Here is a 26,658-nt window from a genome sequence, read left to right on the forward strand (position 1 = left end):
CAACGGGCCGCCACTAAGAAAAAAAAAAAAACACCCTGTGTAAACCCGGCCCAATGCACAATGGAGCTCTGCAGGGATGCCCAAATGTAGGGCAAGCCTTAAAGGGCCACTCGCCCTTAAATCAGCAGCTTATAATAGTGCAGGGCAGCGGCTGATATCAGTCACATGTAAATGTAAGGTAGTGATCATGGGGGGCCGGGAGGGGTCTTGAACCCTTCTAGAACATTGTGGGCTGATAACATAACAATAGACCCCCCCCCCCCCCCACTCTTCTTTTATCTCTCATTTAAAGAGACATTACACCTAAATCCTATCTTGTCTATATTTGTTAAGCAGTTGTATACAAAGTAGCAGAAACAAAGTATCAGTCAGCATGTTGTAACGTGTAGCGTGTTCCAGACCTTCTCTATGTACAGGGATAAACTGTTTTTCTCCGTAAATATCATACAACGATACAGAATAAATGGCACTTAAAAAAATATATGAATATACATCGGCAATGCTTGACCTATACATCACAACCAGCAGGGGGCGCTGCTCTGGAAAACTTTTTTTTTTTCTCTGCTGGTTTACTAGAAAGGAGAATATGTGACCTTTCAAAAATGAGGAAGCGCCCCCCCCCCCCCCCCTCCCTATTCCCTTCTTTGGGTTACTCATAATCTGACAACCCTTCATTGAAAGTCGGGGGCGGGTGTCGCCTTTCTCGGAGGTCTGCTGCCCCCCTTTATCCTCTTCCTAGCAGTCCTTTGTAAACAAACTAAAGAGCATTTCCCCTTTAACAATATCCCACATCTTTAAGGGGTCCTCATCTGGCAAGTTGTTTAAATATTTAAATTTCACCCAGCTTTTCCAGGATCCTGAATGACTAACTTGTCCAGTTCTCCAGGTTCCGTAAAAAAAAATATATGGCCGTTTACTTTGGTAAAACAGCGCCACTCCCAGCTGCAGGTTGTGCCGGGTATTGTATGCCAACTCTATTGAGCGCAATGCCCCAAATAACCTGCCGGTGGGGGTGGCGCTGTTTCTGGACAATCCCTTTAATGCTACGTGAGTACATTTTAACAACCAGTGCAAGCGGTGATGTCGCCCAACTTTCCTAGAAACTGATTAAACAAACAAAAAAATGGTTGAATCGAAGCTTGAGCTGCTTGCTAGATGAGGGCTTAAAGCTACTGGGGATTTGTGGGATTGACATTTTGCACCTCTTAGGTTTAAAGGGGCCCCTGGGACCTAGTCTACTTTGAGGCCCGTGCACTGGATAGAAAAAAGGGGCCCCTGTGACCTATTGTGTTTTGGGGCCCATGAGCTGGATACAAAAAGGAACCAGTTGTAATCAATCAGAAATTAAATGAAATCCCTTTCGGGGCGATCATAGTGCGGCGACTAGGGATGAGCGAATCAACTTCGGATGAAATACTTCGACGTCGTTCTAATACTGTACAGAGCAGGAGCTCCGCACAGTGTTAGAATGTATTGGCTCCGATGAGCCAAAGTTATTTCTTTGCAAAGTCTCGCGGGACTTCGGGTAATAAGTTCATAAATTAATTTGTACTGTAAAAAAAACATTTCCCGAACTCGGGTTTGTTTCCAAGTGGAGCCAATACATTCTAATACTGTACTGAGCTCCTGCTCCGTACAGTATTAGAACAAAGTTTTATGCGAATCGACTTCGGATGTTTCATCCAAAGTCGATTCGCTCATCCCTAGCGGTGACCACTCCGAGGCGGGAGGATCGGGGGGGGGGTCCTTCTACGTCCTGCTCCCCACAATCTGCAGCAGGTTAAGGAAGATGTAGACGATGTCGGTGTAGATCTTCATGGCGCCGTACACGTACTCCTCCGGGTGGATAGTGTGCTTCCGATTTCCGATCACCAGTTGGGTATCATAGGCCAGGAACTGTCATGGAGAGGAGGTAAAAAAAAAAATTAGATGATTGGACCGTGCAATAAAAAAAAAAAAAAAAAAAAACAAAAAAAAAAAAAAACTGCGTCGTCCGTTTTTAAAATATTTTAGGCCTGCTGACAACCTCACGTAATTTATGAGTTGTCAGATCTTTTTCTACAGGCCCAAAATAGCAGACAAATCAGAGCTACACTGTGTATTTTTGATGCCATCTAAAGGGAGGGTCTGGCGAGGTTATATATGTATATGTATAGAGCAGTAAGGCCTCTTTCACACGGGCGTTGCGGGAAAAGGTGCGGGTGCGTTGCGAGAACATGCACAATTTTTCCGCGCGAGTGCAAAACATTGTAATGCGTTTTGCACGCACGTGAGAAAAATCTGCATGTTTGGTATCCAAACCCGAACTTCTTCACAGAAGTTCGGGCTTGGGATCGGTGTTCTGTAGATTGTATTATTTTCCCTTATAACATGGTTATAAGGGAAAATAATAGCATTCTGAATACAGAATGCATAGTAAAATAGCGCTGGAGGGGTTAAAAAAATTATAATTATTATTTAACTCACCTTAATCCACTTGTTCGCGCAGCCGGCTTTCTCTTCTGTGTAGAGGAAAAGGACCTGTGGTGACGTCACTCCGGTCATCACATGGTCCATCACATGATTTTTTTTTACCATGGTGATGGATCATGTGATGGACCATGTGATGACCGGAGTGACGTCACCACAGGTCCTTTTCCTCTACACAGCAAAGAAGACGACAGATGAGATGCCGGCTGCGCGATCAAGTGGATTAAGGTGAGTTAAATGATTTTTTTTTTTTTTTTTACCCCTCCAGCGCTATTGTACTTTGCATTCTGTATTCAGAATGCTATTATTTCCCCTTATAACCATGTTATAAGGGAAAATAATAAAGATCGGGTCTCCATCCCGATCGTCACCTAGCAACCGTGCGTGAAAATCGCATCCGCACTTGCTTGCGATTTTCACGCAGCCCCATTCACTTCTATGGGGCCTGCGTTTCGCGAAAAACGCACAAAATAGAGCATGCTGTGATTTTCACGCAACGCACAAGTGATGCGTGAAAATCACTGCTCATGTGCACAGCCCCATAGAAATGAATGGGTCGGGATTCAGGGCGCGTGCAATGCGTTCAACTCACGCATTGCACCCACGTGGAAAACTCGACCGTGTGAAAGGGGCCTAAGGGTTAAAAAAAACAATGCTCACCTCACTGATCCCCACCCATGCTGTTCCAACGCTTATCGGGTCCCCTCTGCCCACCACTTCCTGGTCGGCTCAGCCAATCACTGGCCACTGCAGAGACACGACTCGAACGTGGGGGACCTGTTATCGGCAGTGGTGGGGGATCGGGGAGGTGAGTAATACAATTATTATTATTTATTTTTTTAACCCATTCTGTTCCATATAGAAAAAAAGTGTAATCCCATCAGACAACCCCTTTAAAGGGCTTCTGTCACCCCACTAAAGTGATTTTTTTTTTTGGGCTAGTGAAATTAGTTATATTGCGATATATCACAATATAATTGTGTTACTTACTTTGATCCAGCAGTTTCTTCAAAAAACGAAGTTTTATCATATGTAAATTCGGTCTCTACCAGCAAGTAGGGCGGCTACTTGCTGCTAGCTGCTGCAGAAATCCGCCCCCTCGTCGTGTTGATTGACAGGGCCAGCTGGGATCTCCTCCTCCGGCCAGCCCTGTCGGCATTTCAAAAATCGCGCGCCTGTGTTGATTCGGCGCAGGCGCTCTGAGATGAGGAGGCTCGTCTCCTCAGCACTCCCTCAGTGCGCCTGCGCCGATGACGTCTTCTATTTCGGTGATGTCATCGGCGCAGGCGCACTGAGGGAGTTCTGAGGAGACGAGCCTCCTCATCTCAGAGCGCCTGCGCCGAATCAACACAGGCGTGCGATTTTTGAAATGCCGACAGGGCTGGCCGGAGGAGGAGATCCCAGCTGGCCCTGTCAATCAACACGACGAGGGGGCGGATTTCTGCAGCAGCTACCAGCAAGTAGCCGCCCTACTTGCTGTTAGAGACCGAATTTACATATATTAAAACTTCGTTTTTTGCAGAAACTGCTGGATCAAAGTAAGTAACACAATTATATTGTGATATATCGCAATATAACTAATTTCACTAGCCCAAAAAAAAAAAACACTTTAGTGGGGTGACAGAAGCCCTTTAAGGTCTCCATCTACATAACTAAACCATTCAGGGTTTGTGGAATGCCACGTGATGCCACGGAGCCTTAATTCGTGAACGCAAATGAAAGAAACGGAAATGATAATACTAACCAGAGTGAAGACGACGGCCCCGATAGCAGCGTACAGCATATGTAGCCAGTATATCTGCACAAGACAAGGACAGAAGATCAGCTTACAGCAGGGACAGCCTGGTACTACAACCCCCACTATCTGGGAGGAAGTCTAAAACTAGATATGTATTGAATTGCTGTAGACTCAATATATAGGGGCAGGTTCCCCTTTAAATGAATTAAAGGGAATTGGTAAAACATGGCTGCTTTCTTACATAATTAGCACCACCCTTGTCCACAGGTTGGGTGTAGTATTACAGCTCACCCTCAATACCAGACACAACCTATGGACCAGTGTGGCGATTTTTTTTAAAGAAAGCATCCGCGTTTTTTCTAAATTTGGACAACCCCACTATCGAAGGCTTTGGTCAGAGGAGAAAACCGCATCTTGTATTATTTTATATTATTCCATTTTTTTTAAGTTTATGGAAAACTGTTTGTGGCGATTCCCTATGTGCCCAGTAGGTGGCGCTATTTATATATATACACAATATCCTATATCAGTGATGGCGAACCTATGGCACGGGTGCCAGAGGCGGCACTCAGAGCCCTCTCTGTGGGCACCCGCGCCTTGGAAAAAGTCTATGGTGTACCAATATGCTTTAGACTTTTCCTACCATTCATCAGCACAGGACGCACTATGAACAGCACAGGCAGCAATAAAAAAAATTTAATTCTACTAAAAAAATAAAAAATGACTCTTGTGGCGATTCCCCATCTGTCCAGCATGTGGCGCTGTTTATATACAGTAAATACAACATCCTATATTATTCTATCTGGGGAAATTCTACCAAAAAACTCCTGTTGCGATTCCCTATGTGCCCAGCAGGTGGTGCTCATTATATATACACCATATCCTATATTTTTCATGACCGTTAATTTCAAATACTCAATGTCTTGTAGAAACCCTGTCAGCGTTCATGACCCCGGCTCGCTTCCTGTTTGCGTGCCACCGGTGAGCTTCTTCAAGACGCCATTAGAGGCGACCTTAGGGAGCAATCAGCAAAATCCCAGAGCTGCTTATTACAGCAGAAGTCGAGCAGCGCACAGATCATAAGGACATGGCAGAATTACAAGCCTTCAGAGCCTAAACCATCTTCATACTCACGTATTTAAATGCCAGGACGATGGCGGTCACGATGCCCGTGATGAAGAGGACGATTCCCAGCACAGAGAAGAGTCCAGCGCAGGAAGTGAAGTCCACCTGTCAGAGGCGGCAGAAGAAGAAGAAAAAAATTTCTAAATGAAAAGCCATTATTAAAGGGCTTCTTAAAGGGATTGTCCTGGGTTAGAAAAACATGGCTGCTTTCCCCAAGAAACAGCTCCTCCCCTGTGGATAGGTTGTGTCTGGTACTGCAGCTCTATTTAAGTGATTACCACACACAACCTGCAGGAAGAAAGCAGCCATGTTTTCCTAACAGTGGACACCTCCTTTAAGCAGGAAAGAATTATCAACACAAGGGTTCTGAGGCATTCGGACCTTAGTCTGGAAACAGAAGACGGTCACAGCGATGGTGACGATGGCCGTGATTCCCAGGCTGATCAGCACGGCCTTTGAGCTGTAGAAACTGAAAAAAATAAATAAAAAATCTGTGATTAACCCCTTGGCCATTACATGGATAGTCATCTTTTTGGTAATGAGAAGCCATGCAACCAGCAGTGTAAAGAATAGAGGTTTTGGACCCCAAGTCCTGTAGATATTGCAAAGGGCTTATAATAGGGAACAGAAGATCACACTCGACGTCAGATGGAATAAGGAGAGACAAGAGGCTCTTGGTATGATGCTACTTTAAGAGAAGACATTTTTCTACCCTTTCATGGGAGGGGGACCAGGCTGTAGGCTTCTCTGTCCCTTTAACAAATGCTTTACTGTATATTTACAACACGGAGGTCTTGCTTTACAGCAGCAGTTTAAGTGGGTTTGTACTCAGAGTCTGGGGTCTAAATTAAAGGGTCTGGTCTGGGGTATGAATTTAGAGGGCCTGATTTGAGAGTCTGCATTTAAGCTGTCTGTTTCTGTGTCTGTGAAGGGAGGCTTTACTCTAGGGAGTGTAATACTTTAGTGGGTCTGGGGTCTGTATTTAGGGTTCTGGTCTGGGGTCCCTTTTAATTTCTGTTTCTATAGAGGTTGGGGATGTCTGCAGAAGCAAGGGGCCAAAGATTTTGGCAGTAAACTCTGCACTTGTCAAGAGAAGTCATCATGGCGGTCTGGGCCAGATGGAGAAGAAAACAAAGTGATCTTGACTACAGACATGGTGGTAACAGAAAATAAAGGGAGGCAAGGGGGAACAGCTCTGGGGCTATGGTCTACTTAATCCACCACAGCAACCACCAGTTACTGTAGGTCCAAAAAATCCACAACCCCCCAAATGCGGTTCATCTCAGTTTGAACGTAATAGCGACACCTCACTTACCTTGCAATTGTACCAGCCATAAAAGACATGGCGAGCGTCTGTGGAAAGAGAATATTTTATGACATATATTTTGCATCAACTGAAGGTATCATCACTGAGGAGGGGCAGGAATCAAGATGGTGGGGGAGGGGGGCAAATTCAGAGCACATGTGGGGTCAAGAAGTGAGAAAAGGACACCAAGGTCAAAGGGACGGCCATGATAATGTCACAGACATTCCCGCGACAGGTGGCAGGTTTATAGCTTCTGTTTGGACCTTTGAATAGATTTTGGTTGGATCTCGGCTGAGTTCCTGGTGCTTCCATAGCCTCTTTAAAGTTAAGTCTTTCCTTTCCCTTTTGTATTATGTTTGGGTTCTGTGTGTTGCATTTCCCTATTGTTTGTATTAGGCCTGAAGGAGACTCAGGTTTGTCCTTCCTTTTGGAGGAACAGGTAGTCTTGTTCCTGCCATTAGTACCAGGGTCCTATAGGGCTAGATAGGACTCTAGGTATTCCTGCGTATGAACTCACCTACCTTTGGGGGGTCTGTTCATACTGGTATGAAGTCAGGATTTTGGTTAGGGTTTTCACTAGGAGGTGTCCATATTCTTTCCCAAGTTCTCAGGCCTAATTCGCTGTTCCCCCTTCCCTCCTATGCTTGATGTGGTGTTTCCCTCCCACACCGAAGCGTGACAGATAATAACCAATTCATTTCTTGAAAGTGCTTTCTGCTACCATCACTCTGGGGCCCCATAGCTACTTGTTGGGCCCCCGCTTTCCCTACTTGCCACAGTCATACTCACAAATAAGCTCAGAAGAATCACGTTCCATGGGAAGCGTCTCCTGCAGATAAAGCAGATGCAGCATTAAAGCGGTTGTCCCACTAAAAATATTCTACAGTTTTCACACCAGCCCCTGGATCTGAATACTTTTGTAATTACATTTAATAAAAAATTGAGCATAGCCACTGAGTTATTCAATAAAATGTATCTGTATAGCGCCACCTACTGTTTGTTCATTTTCGTATTTCTTCTCAGGATCAGTACAGGATAAGTAATGGGAGGGAAGGAATGCAAATGAGCTCTTAACAAGCTCCGCCTCTAATGCCTCCGGATGTAAGGCAGCTATCCTATAAGTCAATGTTCAGCTCTTAGAATAAGCCTTGAAACATGACTTGGATATTAAATAAGCCAGCACCTCATCTGCAGACAGCTGTTCCAGGGTGATTGCCCCTCATCAGTGCAGAGCAGAGAGCACTGGCTTAACTGGGTGAGAGGCATGTGTCCAAGCAAGGGGGGAACTAACTCTCCTTAGGGAGAGAGCACCTTAATCAGTGTGAGGAGACCTATAGGCCATACATGCTCCTCTGGAATTCTTGTTAAGGGCTCATTTGCATTCCTTTCCTCCCAGAATTCCAGAGGAGCATGTATGGCCTATAGGTCTCCTCACACTGATTAAAGTGCTCTCTCCCTAAGGAGAGTTAGTTCCCCCCTTGCTAGGATAAGTAATGTAATGAATGTACACAGTGACTGCACCAGCAGAATAATGAGTGCAGCTCTGGAGTATAATACAGGATGTAACTCAGGATCAGTAATGTAATGTAATGTATGTACACAGTGACTGCACCAGCAGAATAGTGAGTACAGCTCTGGGGTATAATACAGAATGTAACTCAGGATCAGTACAGGATAAGTAATATATGTACACAGTGACTGCACCAGCAGAATAGTGAGTGCAGCTCTGGAGTATAATACAGGATGTAACTCAGGATCAGTACAGGATAAGTAATGTGTGTACACAGTGACTGCACCAGCAGAATAGTGAGTGCAGCTCTGGAGTATAATACAGAATGTAACTCAGGATCGGTACAGGATAAGTAATGTATGTACACAGTGACTGCACCAGCAGAATACTGAGTGCAGCTCTGGAGTATAAAACCGGATGTAACTCAGGATCAGTACAGGATAAGTAATGCAATGTATGTACACAGTGACTGCACCAGCAGAATAGTGAGTGCAGCTCTGCAGTGTATATATAAGCTTGAAAATGTGACATGAGACTCACCTTGGCCCCTGACAGCAGGCAAGAACCATGTATGTAACAAAGAACACAGCACTGTGGAGTAGAAGAGTAGAATGAAGTCCCTGCTATCGGGCATACAGGACATATGCGATGAGGAGAGATGTATACTCACTAGGATACATAGTAAACAGCCGGATTCCTTCTTACAAACATGTACAAGGGCTCCCTGCACAAGACACACACAGAGGACAATTACAAAGCATCAGTGCAATCTGCAGAGCACAGAATACATCAGTCACATCAGTCCCGGCCCCGGGGGTCACAATGTAAGTTAGACACACATTAACGGGATTGTCCATATTTATGTAAACGGAGCTAAACCATTAAAAGCTATGGACACCTTTGGGGCAATATTTTTTCATTATTGCAGTCTACTCATTTTGGGCTAAAAGTTTTTTACTCCACGGCTTCCAGTTCCAGCGAATCTACAGACGACTGCTTTCTGCTTCACAGTGAATCCGTCCGACAGCTGCATCGCTTTTCCCTCAACCCCTGACGGCTCATAAACACTACATTCTAATTGATACGATTTCAGCTATAATGGGTGTTTATGAGCTGCTTGTAAAGTACAGATAAGAGCTGCAGATCGAGCCTTCAGAGCAGCTCTCTGACAGATTCAGCGTGAAGCAGAGAGCAGTGGTGGGCAGAGGCACTGAAAGCGAAGCCGGTAGAGGAAAAACTGGTGAAAATTGCTAATAAAAAGCAAATAAAAAATTATTTTAGTCAAAAATGATTAGAATGCAATAATAAAATAAATGTCTATAAATCCTCTTCACAAGGACGCAGGAAGAGAATGGGATGGGATATGGCGCTGGACACCTTATCTGATATGAGATGAAACCTACACGTAGGTGAAGATGGCGACAATTCCCACCGTGACCAGTAACTGCAGCGCAATGATGGAGTATACCTGAAAGACATGGACATGAGGTTGGGGGTCAGACAACATAGCGCGGTGAATGCAATGAGTCCATGTACAGCCAGTCTCCTCACTGTACAGTATTAAGCCGTATTCCACAGTGTGTTATGGTCATGAAACCCGGACCCCCAGTGATTCTACAGATCTGGGCTCAGATTGAACCCTACGGTGATCCAAGTTCCGTTCACATCAGATGGGGGCATCTGGATCTTGAAGCCGTAATACAGATGGTTAAATATTACGGCATTGCAACTAATCGGATCAGACCTTACAATGCGATATGACGACACACATGGTGACCATGAAGCGCCAGCCCCCTCCACCAGCACAGTCCGTGGACCCAGGGGTGCACCTAGCCTTTCTGCTGCCTGAGGCGAAAACTTAAACATCGCCCCCCCCCCCGCCTCAAATGCCAATTTCTTAACCTAACACTTTTGCCACAATGAAAGTGCTCATTGCCCATGGCTCTTCTGCTGCCCCCCTCTTGCCCCTACCTGGTGCTGCCTAAGGCAATCGCCTCACCTGGCCTCATTAGTGGTGCACCCCTGCCTGGACCTGACGCCATCAGGTCTGAGCATGCTTAAGGGTTGTCCAGGATCTGCAAAACTGGCTTCATAAAAGGCACCGCTCTTGTCCACAGGACTTCTATGGAGCAGAGCTGCAATACCAGACAACCTGTAGACAGTGGTGGCGCTATATTTGGAAGAAAGCAGCAATGTTCACTTATCTTGGACAACCCCTTAAATTACTAAATTATGCAATTACTCATTTCCTTTTAACACATTACAGATACTACAATTTGCATTTAGAGGAAGCTAATTAATATTTAATCTAATATTTTATACACTAGGGTTTGTAGACTTTTGCAACCAAATTTGTTTATTACTCAAAAGCCTGTGAAAAATGAAGCAACTTTTCCAACAGTCTTGATTAAAAATATCCTTCCATTATATGTATACAGCTTCTATATAGACTATTGTGTCTCCATGGTTACAGACTACAAACAAACCCGGTGTGGTCAGGTGCTGCAGTCATGTGTTTCTCTGGCCTATTTGTCGTCTGTAGATTATCAGGAAGAGAGAGTGGAGTAACATATGACCCCAGGATCAGACAACACAGGCTTTGTTTGTAGTCTGTAACCATGGAGACACGTGTCTGTATAGGAGCTGTAAACACAAAACGGTAGGAGCTTTTCATCAAGATTGCCTAAAATCATGTAGGAGCATTTAATATCTTGCACTTTAGATACATTTATTATCAATGTGTTTATACAGCAGAAGCCGCCATTAGGGGTCATTCTCTGCACCCTTCCCCCACCTCGCCTTCTCATTCCCTGGTAGACAACGTTAATTATGACCCAAACTCACCTTGCGGAGGAACGCGTGACGTACGGCTTTGTCATCCCAGGAACCAAACTGCCCTTCCCCGTCAGTTGTGTTGTATATACTGGAATCGCCTACGTGTGAGATGACAAAAATGATCATAACTGGTCAAAAAGTTACTTGTGGTCCGGTACATCTCACCCTAACAGCATAAGTGGTGAGCACTTGGCCAACAAGTCCTCCTCCTGTGTCTTCTGCCATTTTTACCCCAATCTGGTTATAGAAAGGGGCAGAGAAGAACCACCCTATACATCAGCATACATCCAGGGGTGGACTTTACCACCATGCAAACCAAGCAAATGCTTGACATACCGCCGGTATAGCCGTAGTGCAGTAGAAGAAGTGTCCAGGCAAAGGAAGCCCCCAGTAATGCAAAATCTGCCCCAGCACATCTGTAGACGACTGGCACTTACCTGGGTTGAGTGGGATATTCGGAAGCATTGGCATCACCGGCTTGGGAGGCTCATTACGTCCAGGTTCTGGATATCCCCCAGGCTGAGGGTACCCGCCAGGTTGAGGCTGTCCGTAGAAATCACCAGGCGGTCCATATGGGGGAGGATAGCCTCCTGGCTGTGGGTAACCACTAGGAGGATATGCACCAGGTTGAGGGTATCCACCAGGTTGAGGGTATCCACCAGGATGATTTAATGGGTCTCGATCATTGTACGGCGGAGGGGCACTGGGATAGGACATGGCTGCAAGACAATCACCAAACTTCACTCCTAAAGGAAGAAGAGAAGGAATAATATTTTTTTTTTTAAGGCTATGTACTTCTTTGGGGGCTTTATATTATTATTATTATAATATTGTACTCCTTTTGAGCTAAAAATATATTTTATTTGATATATTATTCAATTGTTCTTTATTAAAAATATGGAGTACTTTTTTTTCTGTACAGAGCTGAGATGCTCTAGAAGCAGCCTCTGGATTTTCTCTCTTTTCTGTCATCTGGGGAGCAGACAGACTCCTTACCTCTGCTCTCTGACTTTATAAAAACTCATTAAAGCTCAATCCTTATCTTACTGATAAGAATGTGACTTAAAGGGGTTGTCCGGGTTCAGAGCTGAACCCGGACATACCCTTATTTTCACCCCGGCAGCGCCCCTGAGCCTAGCATCGGAGCATCTCATGCTCCGATGCGCTCCCATGCCCTGCGCTAGATCGCGCAGGGCACGGGCTCTTGTGTTTTCAATAACACACTGCCGGGCGGTAACTTCCACCCAGCGGTGTGTTCGGTGACGTCCCCGGCTCTGAGGGGCGGGCTTTAGCTCTGCCCTAGCCATTTTACTGGCTAGGGCAGAGCCAAATCCCGCCCATCAGTGCCGGTGACGTCACCGGGGTTCCTGTCAGCCCCATGGAGAGCCCCGTTAAGTCACCGGAACTCAGAAAAATGCCTTTGCCCTGCGCAATTTAGCGCAGGGCAAAGGAGAGCATCGGAGCATGAACTGCTCCGATGCTCATGTCAGGGGGGCTGCCTGGGTGAAAATGGAGGGCTGTCCAGGTTCAGCTCTGAACCTGGACAACCCCTTTAACTAAGGGTTTATGACCTTTTAGCAATTTACATTTGAGGGTTATTAAATTTCCCTACCCTCGTCACTTCCTGTTGTGACGTAGCCGCACCGGACATGACGTTCCCTGCTTTGGAAGTAGGTGTGCCGCGCCGCGCAGGTGCACAACAATGGGGTAGGGAAATTTCACACCAGAGTTGGGGAGAAGGGGCCACATAATGAGCTTGTGCCTTACCTGTCAGCTGGACACTAGCCGACACTGCGCATGCGCCGGGAGCCTCACCAACGGTTAGAGGGTAGGGAAAAATTACGGGCCAGTGCACAAGCGCAGCTTACTTTTCTTCTTGGGATACACCGCGCGTGCGCACCAGCGGACAGGGAGATCTCTTATACCGCACATCCATCCGATCACCGTGCCTGCGCAGTGTGGGGGTAGGGAGATCTGATGGCCATTTGTTCTGCTAAATCTCTCTACCACTCACTGCGCACGCGCGTTGTCTGATCATCTGGAGCCAGCTGAGAGGTAAGGCGCAAGCGCATTAGGTGGCCCCTTCTCCCCAACTCTGGTGTGAAATTTCCCTACCCTGTCGTTGTGCGCCTGCGTGGCACACCCAGGGGTGTATCTATCACAAGGCAAACAAGGCATTTGCCTAGGGCGGCACTTGAAAAGGGGGTGGCAAAATGCCTTGTTTGCTTAGTGATAGTTACACAATATGCTAAATATATTTTTTGCCCCTTGTCCGATACTTCATTATGCGAGCGGCATCGCCGGCGCCGCATAATGGAGTTGAAAAACTTACTTCCTCCCCCTCCTGACTTCCTCCCGACCTCCCCTGCCCTTTGCGTCCTCACGTTGCCATCATGACGTCACACGGAGGTGGAGTCATGGGCCGAAAACGCTAGGGTGAGCCTTATCTCCTCCAAGTGCAGAGCGGATCCTGCACACAGTCACTGTGAAAACTGAGGCCAGGCCCTGGCCACCAATGCACTGATCCCTGAGCCTGCTGTCTTCAAAAACTGTAAGTACTTAAATTACAGTAATTCACAAAAAATCTATTACTTAGTTGTTTTATGGGGTAAGGGGGTTGGGATCCGTTGGGTGGTTAGAGGGGGGAGAATTAGGGAGGGATTAATACTGTACTAACTCTAGCTGCACATTGTTTTTTAACAAGGAAGGGGTGGGTCAAATTTATATTAGGGGGGTGCCCGAGTTTAGTCTCGCCTAGGGCAGCACAAAACCAAGATACACCACTGGGCACACCTCCTTCCAAAGCTGGGAACGTCATGTCCGGTGCGGCCGCGTCACAACAGGAAGTGATGAGGGTAGAGAAATTTCATGGGTAGGGGAAATATCACAGAACACCGGTACAGAGTGAAAGTGAAAGTACTAGTCACATGGAGAAAATCAACTCTTTGTGACAGAATGGCTCAACATTTTTTATAAAGGCCAATTGAAAAAGTGTTTTTCAACCAAAAATGAGTAAAATGCAGTCATAAACAAAAAATTGCCTCTGAAGGTGTACATAGCCTTTAAAGTCTACAGCTTTGTGTCTACAGCTCTCATGCAGTACTGTGCATCTCCATGGGTACAGACTACAGACAAACCCTACATCTGATCAGTCATGTGGTAAGCAACAATTTCTGCTCCTTCTTCTTGATAATTTACAGGAAACTATATTTAATCAGGACCGAGTAAGAAATTCAATCTGATAAGAAGGATGCAAGACATTTCCCGAGGTCTTAGTACCATGCACACAATAATGGTTGTACGAGTTCATCTCCACTGGTATAAATGTTGGCACATACGACAGAGATAACACAATGAGATTCCAGGGACGTGTGTCGAAGACTAACTCTGCACTGCTACATCCTAACACAGCCAGCACTACTACATCCTGACAAAGCCAGCACTGCTACATGCGAGTATACATTGAGGTCTGATACTGGGCCGTGCAGTCCTCTAGATGACAAGTCTTGCTGCTTCCTTGTGCACAGGGGGCTGGAGATGGCGCCAAACCAATCCCAGGCTTCTTATGGAGATGGTTATATATAAACTTCCCAGAATTAATGATAAGAATGTGAATGAGGAGGCGGGAGCCCTGAGCACGGTCACAGACAACATGTACAATCACATGCAGATCAACACACAACACAGAGAAGCAATGCCTGCAGCAGTACTGAGCCTATAGGTATGGAAGCAGGGCTCACACCGGGCCCCAGGGTCATAGGGCCTGAGATGGTAATGTATAAAGAGTCATTTCCATACTGACAGTCCTCCACCCTCTCATACTACCTGGAAAATCATAAGAAATATTCAGCTGCACTCCCCAAATCAACGCAGCCATACGCTCTAACATCTCAAAGTTTCTGTGAGATTTCCAGGACCACAGGGCGCCCCGGGGAGGAGCTCTCTGACCACAGGGCGCCCCGGGGAGGAGCTCTCTGACCACAGGGCGCCCCGGGGAGGAGCTCTCTGACCACAGGGCGCCCCGGGGAGGAGCTCTCTGACCACAGGGCGCCCCGGGGAGGAGCTCTCTGACCACAGGGCGCCCCGGGGAGGAGCTCTCTGACCACAGGGCGCCCCGGGGAGGAGCTCTCTGACCACAGGGCGCCCCGGGGAGGAGCTCTCTGACCACAGGGCGCCCCGGGGAGGAGCTCTCTGACCACAGGGCGCCCCGGGGAGGAGCTCTCTGACCACAGGGCGCCCCTGGGAGGAGCTCTCTGACCACAGGGCGCCCCGGGGAGGAGCTCTCTGACCACAGGGCGCCCCGGGGAGGAGCTCTCTGACCACAGGGCGCCCCGGGGAGGATCTTGCCGCTTGTGTTCCTGACATTCTTTTCACTAATCAGAGCATTCACTAGAATGAGCAATGTGCTATGATGCAGTGAACTGTAACGTAACAAGTTGTTCCCTGGTGTCATTATCATGTCGAAACAATGCCGTAGTTGTACGTACAGTCTTTTCCTGGCACAGATCTCGTGTCGCCCTCATACAGGAATGCATTGCTCGGGAGTTTTCAAAAAATGTATTTTCGATTAACCAGATCTATGTTAATGGATATCTCCACCTTTGCGAAAAATATCTGTAAATAAAACAATGTTATGAAGGATCCATGGGTGACACACCGCTAGGAGGGGGATTCGTGGGTGACACCACTAGGGGGGGAAATCCGTGGGTGACACACCACTAGGGAAGGGGGGGTCTGGGGGATCCGTGGGTGACACAGCGATGGGGGGGGGGGGGGGAAATACGCTCATACATATTGGGGATTTGTGTATGATACATCGTTATGGGGGGGCTCTTCATAAATCTCCAAGCACAATGATTATACATTGATACAAATTCTTATTTTGTATCTTTTTTTTTCCTGAATAGTAAACGTCGCTGATACAGAATGACTAAGGAAACTACAGAACTCGTCTGCCAAGGCAGGACCGACTATCAGGGGTTAAACTAATAACTGACAGACAGGACTTCCCTGATATGACTCAGGAGCTTCTGGCAGAACAGGCTGGGGAACAGAGATTGTGAGTCACAAATAAGGACCCCCCCCCCCCCCCCAGGTTAAAGGGGAAGTTTTCTCCAATCACACAGGAAACAAAGTGAAAATCCTGATGGCAGCACCACCAGATTCACAGCCAGTAAAAGGTCTGCCTTCACTTTGAGTGTAAATGGAGAAGAATATAAGAAATAACTCAAAATCAGTGAAGGTGAAAAAGAGAATTGACACAGTGAGGATGGAGTTTAAAGCGCCCAACCCTATAAAAGTACTGAAAACTGTCTAGCAGCAATCAGAATGAAAGGCACAAGCTTTCCACAATCTGCAGTATACCTCACAATTTTACTGCCATTGGAAACAGTAAATGGTAGATGTATGGTAGACTCCATACTAGCAGCCTAGTGAAGCTCCTAAAAATGCAGGTAGGAAATTTATTTTCCATACATCAAATGTACAGAGCTTGCTGTAAAATGATGGCCCTTACCAGAATGCAAGTCACCAGAGCAATCTCTGTGTAGACATTGAACAAGCAGGGTCGGATTGGCCATATTTCCCGGTGGGCTGATGCCCATGGGAGCACTCAAGCCCTCTTGATGGCCACAGGTGAGTTATATAACGATCTGATGTTCAACAGCCAAAGGTGCCCTCCTGAACTCAACTGCAATACAGTTGAATACTGTGGTTGGGGGTGGCAGTATTTTGTGCTGCCCTGTGGTATTTGGTTCTGCAGGGGCGGTATTCTGTGCTGCAGTACGGTATTACTGGTCCCGCCTCTTTGGACCCACCTACAACATGAGGCCACTTTTAGGTTTTTTTCCAGGGCCACTTTAAGTTCCCAATCTGCCCCTGTGAACAAGTAAGGAATGCTGGAAGATTCTAGCCCTGAAGCATGCAGAATCTAAATCAGGAATAGGAATGTAATGCATGTTACTCTACCAGCAGAATGTACACATTTACTCCACCAGCAGAATAGTGAGTGCAGCTCTGGAGTATAATACAGGATGTAACTCAGGATCAGTACAGGATAAGTAATGTATGTACACAGCGACTCCACCAGCAGAATAGTGAGTGCAGCTCTGGAGTATAATACAGGATGTAACTCAGGATCAGTACAGGATAAGTAATGTATGTACACAGTGACTGCACCAGCAGATTAGTGAGTGCAGCTCTGGAGTATAATACAGGATGTAACTCAGGATCAGTACAGGATAAGTAATGTATGTACACAGCGACTCCACCAGCAGAATAGTGAGTGCAGCTCTGGAGTATAATACAGGATGTAGCTCAGGATCAGTACAGGATAAGTAATGTATGTACACAGCGACTCCACCAGCAGAATAGTGAGTGCAGCTCTGGAGTATAATACAGGATGTAGCTCAGGATCAGTACAGGATAAGTAATGTATGTACACAGCGACTCCACCAGCAGAATAGTGAGTGCAGCTCTGGAGTATAATACAGGATGTAACTCAGGATCAGTACAGGAAGGGGCAGGGAAGGGGGCGTGGTTATCTTGACTTGAAGCAAGGAGGCTGCTGCCCCCTTGACTTCAAGCATGACTAGAGAAGCGCGTCGGCAGGGGATAAAAGAACGTTCAGGAAGAAAATTATTGTCGGAAACATGCTGGCGGTTTGGGATGGTTTTTGGAGGTGGCAGGTTCTCTTTAAAGAGAATCTTTGATGCGTTCATATATTACAAACTCATAAGCTTACCAGATAGTGTGGCCCTACAGATGCAAACACTTTTTTTTTTATACTTACTGTTCCGCCGCTGTGCCCCTCCCCCCCTGCTGTTTTTGGCAGCCGATATGTTAATTTGGAGCAGCGGTACAGGGGGAGGTGTTATCAGTGCGCACAGATAGCCGTCAGTCACCGATAACCCTTCCCTCCTCTACCGATGGCTCTTCTCAGAAAGTGGAAAAAGCAAAGATATAAATTACAAGTTTTACTGAATCTTTTCCCATAAAACCATCTCTCAATCTGCTCAGCGCCTCCCGCTCTATAACTTGGGGCTTTCAGATTGCATTTTGTGGTGTCAGGTCCTCTAAGAGGTTATTCATTCGATGGTGTCACATAAACTCAATTATATTCCAATCAAAGACTAAGGGCTCTTTCACACCTGCGTTCTTGTCTTCCGGCATAGAGTTCTGTCGTCGGGGCTCTATGCCGGAAGAATCCTGATCAGTTTTATCCTAATGCATTCTGAATGGAGTGAAATCCGTTCAGGATGCATCAGGATGTCTTCAGTTCCGGAACGGAACGTTTTTTGGCCGGAGAAAATACCGCAGCATGCTGTACTTTTTGCTCCGGCCAAAAATCCTGAAGACTTGCCGCAAGGCCGGATCCGGAATGAATGCCCATTGAAAGGCATTGATCCGGATCCGGCCTTAAGCTAAACGTCGTTTCGGCGCATTGCCGGATGCAACGTTTAGCTTTTTCTCAATGGTTACCATGGCTGCCGGGACGCTAAAGTCCTGGCAGCCATGGTAAAGTGTAGTGGGGAGCAGCATACTTACCATCCGTGCGGCTCCCGGGGCGCTCCAGAGTGACGTCAGGGCGCCCCAAGCGCATGGATGACGTGATCGCATGGATCACATGATCCATGCGCATGGGGCGCTCTGACGTCATTCTGGAGCGCCCCGGGAGCCGCACGGATGGTAAGTATACCGCTCCCCCGCTCCTACTATGGCAACCAGGACTTTAATAGCGTCCTGGCTGCCATAGTAACACTGAACGCATTTTGAAGACGGATCCGTCTTCAAATGCTTTCAGTACACTTGCGTTTTTTCCGGATCCGGCGTGTAATTCCGGCAAGTGGAGTACACGCCGGATCCGGACAACGCAAGTGTGAAAGAGGCCTTAAACATTGTTGTTTTTTATGTAAGTAAATTGTAGACAAGGGCAGTGTTTTTAGTTGGCGCAGCGCTGGGCCCCGTCACGCGACAACCCTATGATCTGTAGTTATACCAGCAATGTATCTGCTCCCAAAACGTGCAAGGGGTTTGTTCAGGCAGTTAAGGCGACTTTCCAGCAGGGCTCAGCAAAAACGCTTCCGGTACTGATAATACAACCGTCTGCATCCGTTATAGACGGATCTGATTGTATTATCTTTAACATAGCCAAGACGGATCCGTTTTCTATTGTGGCAGAGAAAACAGATCTGTCCCCATTGACTTGCATTGTGTGCCAGGACGGATCCGTCTTGCTCGGCATCCCAGGACAGAAAGCAAACAACAGCATGCTGCGGTTCACTCTCCGGTACGAGAACCGGACTTTAGTAACAGAGCTTTTTACATCACCACATCAGTCTCCTCGATTTGTTTTAAAATACACCAGTATTACTGCCATCTGTCTTGTCATTTTGTTAAAAGTAATTTTTTATTTTATTTTTTATTAATATGCTAATTACCTCAGTAATGTGCCCAAGGGGCTGTCCCTCTGGGCGTTTGTGCCCAGCCGCGTCCATTCTCTAGGAGACCAGCACCGCCCCACTGCTAATTATTCTCTCCTCTCATCGCCGATGGTGCGCCGTAATCCCTGGATCCACTGGTCAGCGCCCGCGCAGTGTCCTGGCAGCAGCCTCAGCGAACTAAGCTCGCATCTGTTCGCTTCGCTCGCGGGCACTGACCAGTGGAGTGAATCCAGGGCGCATGCGCAAGATTACGGCGCACCATCGGCGATGAGAGAGTGAATAATTAGCAGTGGGGCGGTGCTGGGCTCCTAGAGAATGGACGCGGCTGGGCACAAACGGCCAGAGGGACAGCCCCATTGGCACATTACTGAGGTAATTAGCATATTAAGAAAAGCGATTTTTTTTAAAAACAAAATGACAAGACAGATGGCAGTAATACTGGTGTATATTAAAACAAATCGAGGAGACTGATGTGGTGATGTCAAAAGCTCCGGGTTACCAAAATCCAGCTGACAGAATCCCTTTAAGGCTCCTGAGCCCCATTGCAAAGACCCCAATGGGCCCCAAGCAACCATGTGCCATTTATAATACTGGTGTCTTCTCTGACAACGCAAAACAAATAATAATTATATAAATGTGGTGTTTCTTTAAGACTGAACACATAATCGAGAAGTCACCATGGAAGAATGTGATCGGGGTGTGACGCAGGACCATTCCAGGAATGAACTTTTAAACAAACTCAAAAATTCCTCCATTTATATTCCAAATACAAAGAAGATACAAAGTAACATTGTGTAGGATGGAAATAATGGTCAAGTGAATGCTACAGTACAGTCTGCTGCCATCACAGAATGCTGGGGGTTGTAGTTTTGCACAGCAGAAGAGCCACAGGTTGGACCAGGTAGTGAGAAGACATCAGAGACCAGTGCCTACCACACGCGTTTTATATATTCCCACCTACTAATACCCATGGGTTTTTGGAATGTTCAGGTTTACTTTATTTGCTGAAAAGAAAAGAATGTCCGTACTGTAGCAGTCCATCTGAACATGCAGCGCAGTGCCTGGTACCGCCGTAAACTGTACACAGGACCCTGCTAACGGCCAAGTCAAAAATCCTGACAATAACCCAGAAGCAAAAATACCCCAGAAAAGCAATAGGAGTGTAGAATATGTGGGAGACGTCCAAGTTAGAGGCAATCACTCTGCTCATTCTATTCATAGGTGGCATTAAATGGTCCGTGTAAACAGCGCCACCCTCACCTATGGCTGAACCTGGTATTGCAGCTCAAGTCAATAGACAGCCCAGGGCAAGAGTTTCTGGAGAAAACAAAGCAGAAGCTAAAATGTTTCTGGCCTCTAGTTTGGCCTGTCCACATCTGCATCGGAAGCCTCCATCACAGTTCTCGTCAGTGCAGCACGAGCGCCTTCTCAATGCGACAGACACTGCAACCGAACCCATTATATAAGTCAGTAGGAGCGGTTAACCTATGGATCCGACACTGCATCCTGTTTCCTGTTTATAGCGCAAACCATGACACAGATATGAACAGAGCCTTACGCAGCCATTGACTTCTGCTTTAATAGAGAGCTGCCCAGACCAGGAATCAGCCTCCTTCAGCATGCCAGCTGCTGTGAAACTACAACTCCCAGCATGCAAACATGCTTGGCTCCTCTTTTAACTCCTATAGAAGTGAACTAAGCATTCTGGTAGTTGTAGTTTCTGAAAAGCTGGAGGTTGCTGATCCCTGAACTAGACTAACACAATGTAACAACACCTCAGCTGTGTGAGCAGGTCTCGTGCAAATGACACATGTGCATGATATCTTAGAAAAGACAGCTCGTATTGACTCTGTGACCTGTGTCAGATATGATCAGGATGGGTTTTCAGCTTCTGCATGCTAACAATGTTTCCATTCACTGACAGCAAACCGTGATATACAGAGTATATTAGATAACAGCAAAATGTTTTAATATACAGATGAAAGCTGGATCCCTCGCCATACGGTGTCCTATGTAGCATAGCTCCCCTTTTGACCTGGCAGTGAACAGGAACTGCACCTCCAGTAAGTACTCAGAATACTCCTCCTGGCAGAACAAGCTTCATTCAGCGAATCCGGAAAAAGGTCTGCCTGCCCAGAGCGTGTTTATATGTGCAGCAGACGCACCGCACCCTTCAGTAACCGTACCTACAACAAGAAGCCAGTGTACTCCGCTCCGAGCCACGACGCACCAACAAACCTCCACTTTTACGAAGGGAAACGAGGAGCAGCCAAAACCGTACGGTAACTAGAAGAGGGACGGGAAATCGCCATGATCTCCATGAACAGTCTCCTTAAAAGGGACTCTACCATCTCAAACAGGTTTTCTGGGTCCTAGATATCCATGACGCATCCACAAGATGGTCAGATAGTAGGTGACGGCAGCATCTTTCTCCATAATCCTCTAGCAGTCCCAAACCCGAAGCAGATCGGCCGGCACCGCTCCTGTCAGTTCAATAATGGCTCAAATCCTACTTATCACAGTCAACTACCTTATGCATCACCCCCAATTCCTCATAGATTGTAAGCTCTCGCGAGCAGGGCCCTGAACCCTATGAATGTATAAAGAGCTGCGGAATATGGTGGCGCTATATAAATACATTTTATTAGTATTATTATAAATTCTTTATTAATAGTTAGTCCATGACAAATGTACAAAAAAGGCCAATCAAAGCAGACACGTTTCGACTACGCAGTAGTGTATTGTTTCAGTCAAATTGGGTCGGGTTCACACAAGGGCACAGAAACAAGATCTCACATTTTACTAGAGATGGTTTCTGATGTTCTTCTTAAAGCCGCAGCGCTAGGAAAACCTCCAAGAGCTGCTCCTTTGGGAAATGGCAATTGTGGTGCCAAATACTGTACAAGCAGCTGGTTGTGATTTTCCCTTAAGACATTCGGAGCATCAAAGATGTAAATATAAATTAACTTCAATGTGACATCTATGAACGATTCCAGATTGTGGTAAAGAATGCGCCTGCAGGACAAGTGCTGATCTAATGTATCAAATCTAAGTCATATTTTTGTTGCTGTGCTTGACCTTTCTTGAAGTTTCCCTTTTTATGACTAGAAATGTGTGACGTGGATTACGTGGCGTCACCTCCTCGGGTTCTCACCGTTATTATCAGGAAACCAATAATAAATATTTACTCTACGTCTGACTCTCTGAGGATGTATGTATACCGCACCAAACATCCTATTGATGGACTCCACCGCAATATCACATGAGAGAGTAACAAACAGAAATCTAGAAGAATTCTAAACAGTTGATTACATTGTATTGCAGTCAGTTGTAAATGAAGGAACATGAACATAGAATTTATATAAGGAGAAAACTGATTTACAGGGTAGCTTCACTAGATATCACGTGCAAGAATATACCATAATACTGCCTCCTATGTACAAGAATATAACTACTATAATACTGCCTCCTATGTACAAGAATATAACTAATATAATACTGCTCCTATGTACAAGACTATAACTACCATAATACTGCCTCCTATGTACAAGAATATAACTACTATAATACTGCCTCCAATGTACAAGAATATAACTAATATAATACTGCTCCTATGTACAAGAATATAACTACCATAATACTGCCTCCAATGTACAAGAATATAACTACCATAATACTGCCTCCTATGTACAAGAATATAACTACTATAATACTGCCCCCTATGTACAAGAATATAACTACTATAATACTGCCTCCTATGTACAAGAATTTAACTACTATAATACTGCCTCCTATGTACAAGAATTTAACTACCATAATACTGCCTCCTATGTACAAGAATATAACTACTATAATACTGCTCCTATGTACAAGAATATAACTACTATAATACTGCTCCTATGTACAAGACTATAACTACTATAATACTGCTCCTATGTACAAGAATAGAACTACTATAATACTGCCTCCTATGTACAAGAATATAACTATTATAATACTGCTCCTATGTACAAGAATATAACTACTATAATACTGTCTCCTATGTACAAGAATATAACTTACATAGAAACATAGAAACATAGAATGTGTCGGCAGATAAGAACCATTTGGCCCATCTAGTCTGCCCAATATATCTGAATCCTATGAATAGTCCCTGGCCCTATCTTATATGAAGGATAGCCTTATGCCTATCCCATGCATGCTTAAACTCCTCCACTGTATTTGCCGCTACCACTTCTGCAGGAAGGCTATTCCATGCATCCACTACTCTCTCAGTAAAGTAATACTTCCTTATATTACTTTTAAACCTTTGCCCCTCTAATTTAAAACTGTGTCCTCTTGTGGTAGTTTTTCTTCTTTTAAATATGCTCTCCTCCTTTACCGAGTTGATTCCCTTTATGTATTTAAAAGTTTCTATCATATCCCCTCGGTCTCTTCTTTCTTCCAAGCTATACATATTAAGGTCTTTTAACTACTATAATACTCCTCCTATGTACAAGAATATAACTACTATAATACTGCCTCCTATGTACAAGAATATAACTACTATAATACTCCTCCTATGTACAAGAATATAACTACTATAATACTGCTCCTATGTACTAGAATATAACTACTATAATACTGCTCCTATGTACAAGAATATAACTACTATAACACTGCTCTTATGTACAAGACTATAACTACTATAATACTGCTCCTATATACAAGAATATAACTACTATAATACTGCTCCTATGTACAAGAATACAACTACTATAATACTGCCTCCTATGTACAAGAATATAACTACTATAATACTGCCTCCTATGTACAAGAATATAACTACTATAATACTGCCTCCTATGTACAAGAATATAACTACTATAATACTGCCTCCTATGTACAAGAATATAACTACTATAATACTGCTCCTATGTACAAGAATATAACTACTATAATACTGCCTCCTATGTACAAGAATATAACTACTATAATACTGCTCCTATGTACAAGAATATAACTACTATAATACTGCCTCCTATGTACAAGAATATAACTACTATAATACTGCTCCTATGTACAAGAATATAACTACTATAATACTGCCTCCTATGTACAAGAATATAACTACTATAATACTGCCTCCTATGTACAAGAATATAACTACTATAATACTGCCTCCTATGTACAAGAATATAACTACTATAATACTGCCTCCTATGTACAAGAATATAACTACTATAATACTGCTCCTATAGATCACATAACCAGTAACCAGGTCACTATTCACACGCAGCGCGCTGATGTCATCGGTATTATATAAGGATTAGTTGACCTCGGCAGCACAGATTCGGCGTCTGATGTTACACTGGGGTTTCAGGCTCCACAGGTAATTAATTCTGTGTATTAATAGGATGTGTCTCTTATGTCAGATTCCCTGTAAAGCTTTCCCATAATGATGTAAACTACAACCCCTACTAGTGATGTCACTTATGTCACATGATGCGTACAAGGGACGACTTGTGCCTGCAACCGTGTAATATAATGACATCATGGCTGCACTGTAAATATTGCTATGGCCCATTACGACAAGGTAAAAGTCTTGGTCCTCCACGGTACCTGCGGTAACAGTCAGAGCGGGAACGCATGGAGCCTGTACACTGACGGTACCTGTACACTGGCGTGCCCTTTTGATGCCTCCATAAGGCGGTGCATTAAATGGATACTGTCCTGTGCATGAGGCCTAATTAGAATAAAATGGTGTGACTAGGCTCCACCAACAGCTGCTTGTTGACCGTTTCCAGGCTGCAACAACTTTCTCTGCATTATATCAGGCTAAGAAAATAACTAAAACATAATTAAAAACGTCAAAACACAACGTAGATACTACATTACACAGATGCTGAGTGTAGGGTCGGAGCTCATCCAGCTCTGCTACATCTGTACTTCAGATCTACTGACTCTAGACAGATTTCGGATACAGTTTGTTTTTTAAATGGTGAGAAGGCAACAAAGTATCTTCTGTTTTTAAAATAGATACCCTGTTAATACCCACAGCAGAAGGCAGCTGGAGCTCTGCCGCCTCTTAAAGGGGAAGTCCCCTTTTTATTCCTGCTAAAGCCTATTGGACCAGCCACCGCAGATACTGTATACGCAGGATACTTGTAAATACACATTGATATGTGTGACCCGAGAGCTGCACACAAGGAAGCAGTGACATAGACAGATGTGGCCCCCGGGATCAGCTCTTAAGGGCCATTATGAGAAGACTTAGGGGAACTCTTAACTCTTTAGGTAGTCAGCCAGGCTGTGGTTAGTAAAAGTGGACTTCCCCTTTAAGTACTGCATCTAGGTATATAAATACATAGCTACATACCATATACAGGCGTGATCCGTATAGATAAAGTGAATGGAAACAAAATAGCGGTGGAGAGGGTGGGATGGTTGATTTTGGGTCTTGTACCCCCCCATACTTATAAAAACACACACAGCAAACTGATCCCAATGGTAGCACAGTATACAGACCCTCGCCCCAGACGCTTACAGTCTTAGGCCTCCTGCACACGAACGTATACGCCCCGTGGCCGTGCTGCGTCCCGCAAATTGCCGGCCGCAATGCACGAACACCCACCGCGGGGCAGCCACAGCGGATCGCGGACCCATTCACGTTAATGGGTCCGCGATGCGGCCGTTCCGCAAAAAGATAGGACATGTTCTATCTTTTTTGCGGAACGGAAGTACAGGACGAAACCCCACGGAAGCACTCTGTAGTGCTTCCGTAGGGTTCTGTTATGCACCATTCCACATCTCCGGATTTGCAGACCCATTGAAGTGAATAGGTCCGCACCCGTAATGCGGAATACACACGGAAAGGTGCCTGTGGATTGCAGATCCGCAAATGCGGCCTTGGAGCGCACACATTCGTGTGAAATAGGCCTCATATAAGAGCGTCCCATGCTGGCGGCGGCAGACCCCCTCCCCCTCTGCCCACCTGCCACACAATGCAGTGTAAACACATTGCCATGTAACATCTTGAGCCGTTGCTGTAGATACAAGGCTTGTGCCCCCTGTTACCCCCCTACCTCACGTATTAAGGCGCCGCTCTCCTACCTCAGCTTCCGTCGTATCCTCCTGCCCGGGGATTTCTGACCTGACTTGTCTAGAACTCAGGAATTAAGTGTTGGGTGTGGATGAAAAAGACTTTCCCAACACTCCCTACTCCTCTACAAATGCCAAACCTAGGATGTGTGAC

General features: G+C 45.5%; 1 protein-coding gene and 1 long non-coding RNA gene across 4 annotated transcripts; one reads left to right on the top strand and one right to left on the bottom strand.

The window, feature by feature from the left end:
* Positions 1 to 1,582: 1,582 nt before the first annotated feature.
* On the bottom strand, positions 1,583 to 26,658 carry TMBIM1 (transmembrane BAX inhibitor motif containing 1). 3 transcript variants are annotated; one of them, XM_044304156.1, is made up of 12 exons: positions 26,517 to 26,658; positions 11,421 to 11,729; positions 10,993 to 11,081; positions 9,552 to 9,616; positions 8,819 to 8,872; positions 8,689 to 8,739; positions 7,428 to 7,467; positions 6,648 to 6,685; positions 5,714 to 5,801; positions 5,342 to 5,437; positions 4,214 to 4,267; positions 1,583 to 1,896 (listed from the first exon to the last, which is right to left on the bottom strand). In XM_044304156.1, the coding sequence occupies exons 2-12, from the start codon at positions 11,698 to 11,700 to the stop codon at positions 1,750 to 1,752; spliced, it is 1,002 nt and encodes a 333-aa protein (XP_044160091.1). In that variant the 5' UTR covers positions 11,701 to 11,729; positions 26,517 to 26,658; the 3' UTR covers positions 1,583 to 1,749. The 3 variants fall into 3 exon arrangements, with proteins under 3 accessions (XP_044160091.1, XP_044160092.1, XP_044160093.1); XM_044304157.1 differs by having other exon boundaries at positions 26,489 to 26,612; XM_044304158.1 differs by lacking the exon at positions 26,517 to 26,658 and adding an exon at positions 15,471 to 15,491.
* LOC122945207 lies at positions 13,447 to 22,919 on the top strand. Its single transcript, XR_006391101.1, has 3 exons — positions 13,447 to 13,534; positions 15,891 to 16,436; positions 20,077 to 22,919. It is a non-coding gene; the product is annotated as an uncharacterized LOC122945207 (long non-coding RNA).

This window comes from Bufo gargarizans, chromosome 8 (genome assembly GCF_014858855.1).
Source record: "Bufo gargarizans isolate SCDJY-AF-19 chromosome 8, ASM1485885v1, whole genome shotgun sequence".
In the NCBI taxonomy this organism is placed as follows: Eukaryota; Metazoa; Chordata; class Amphibia; order Anura; family Bufonidae; genus Bufo; species Bufo gargarizans.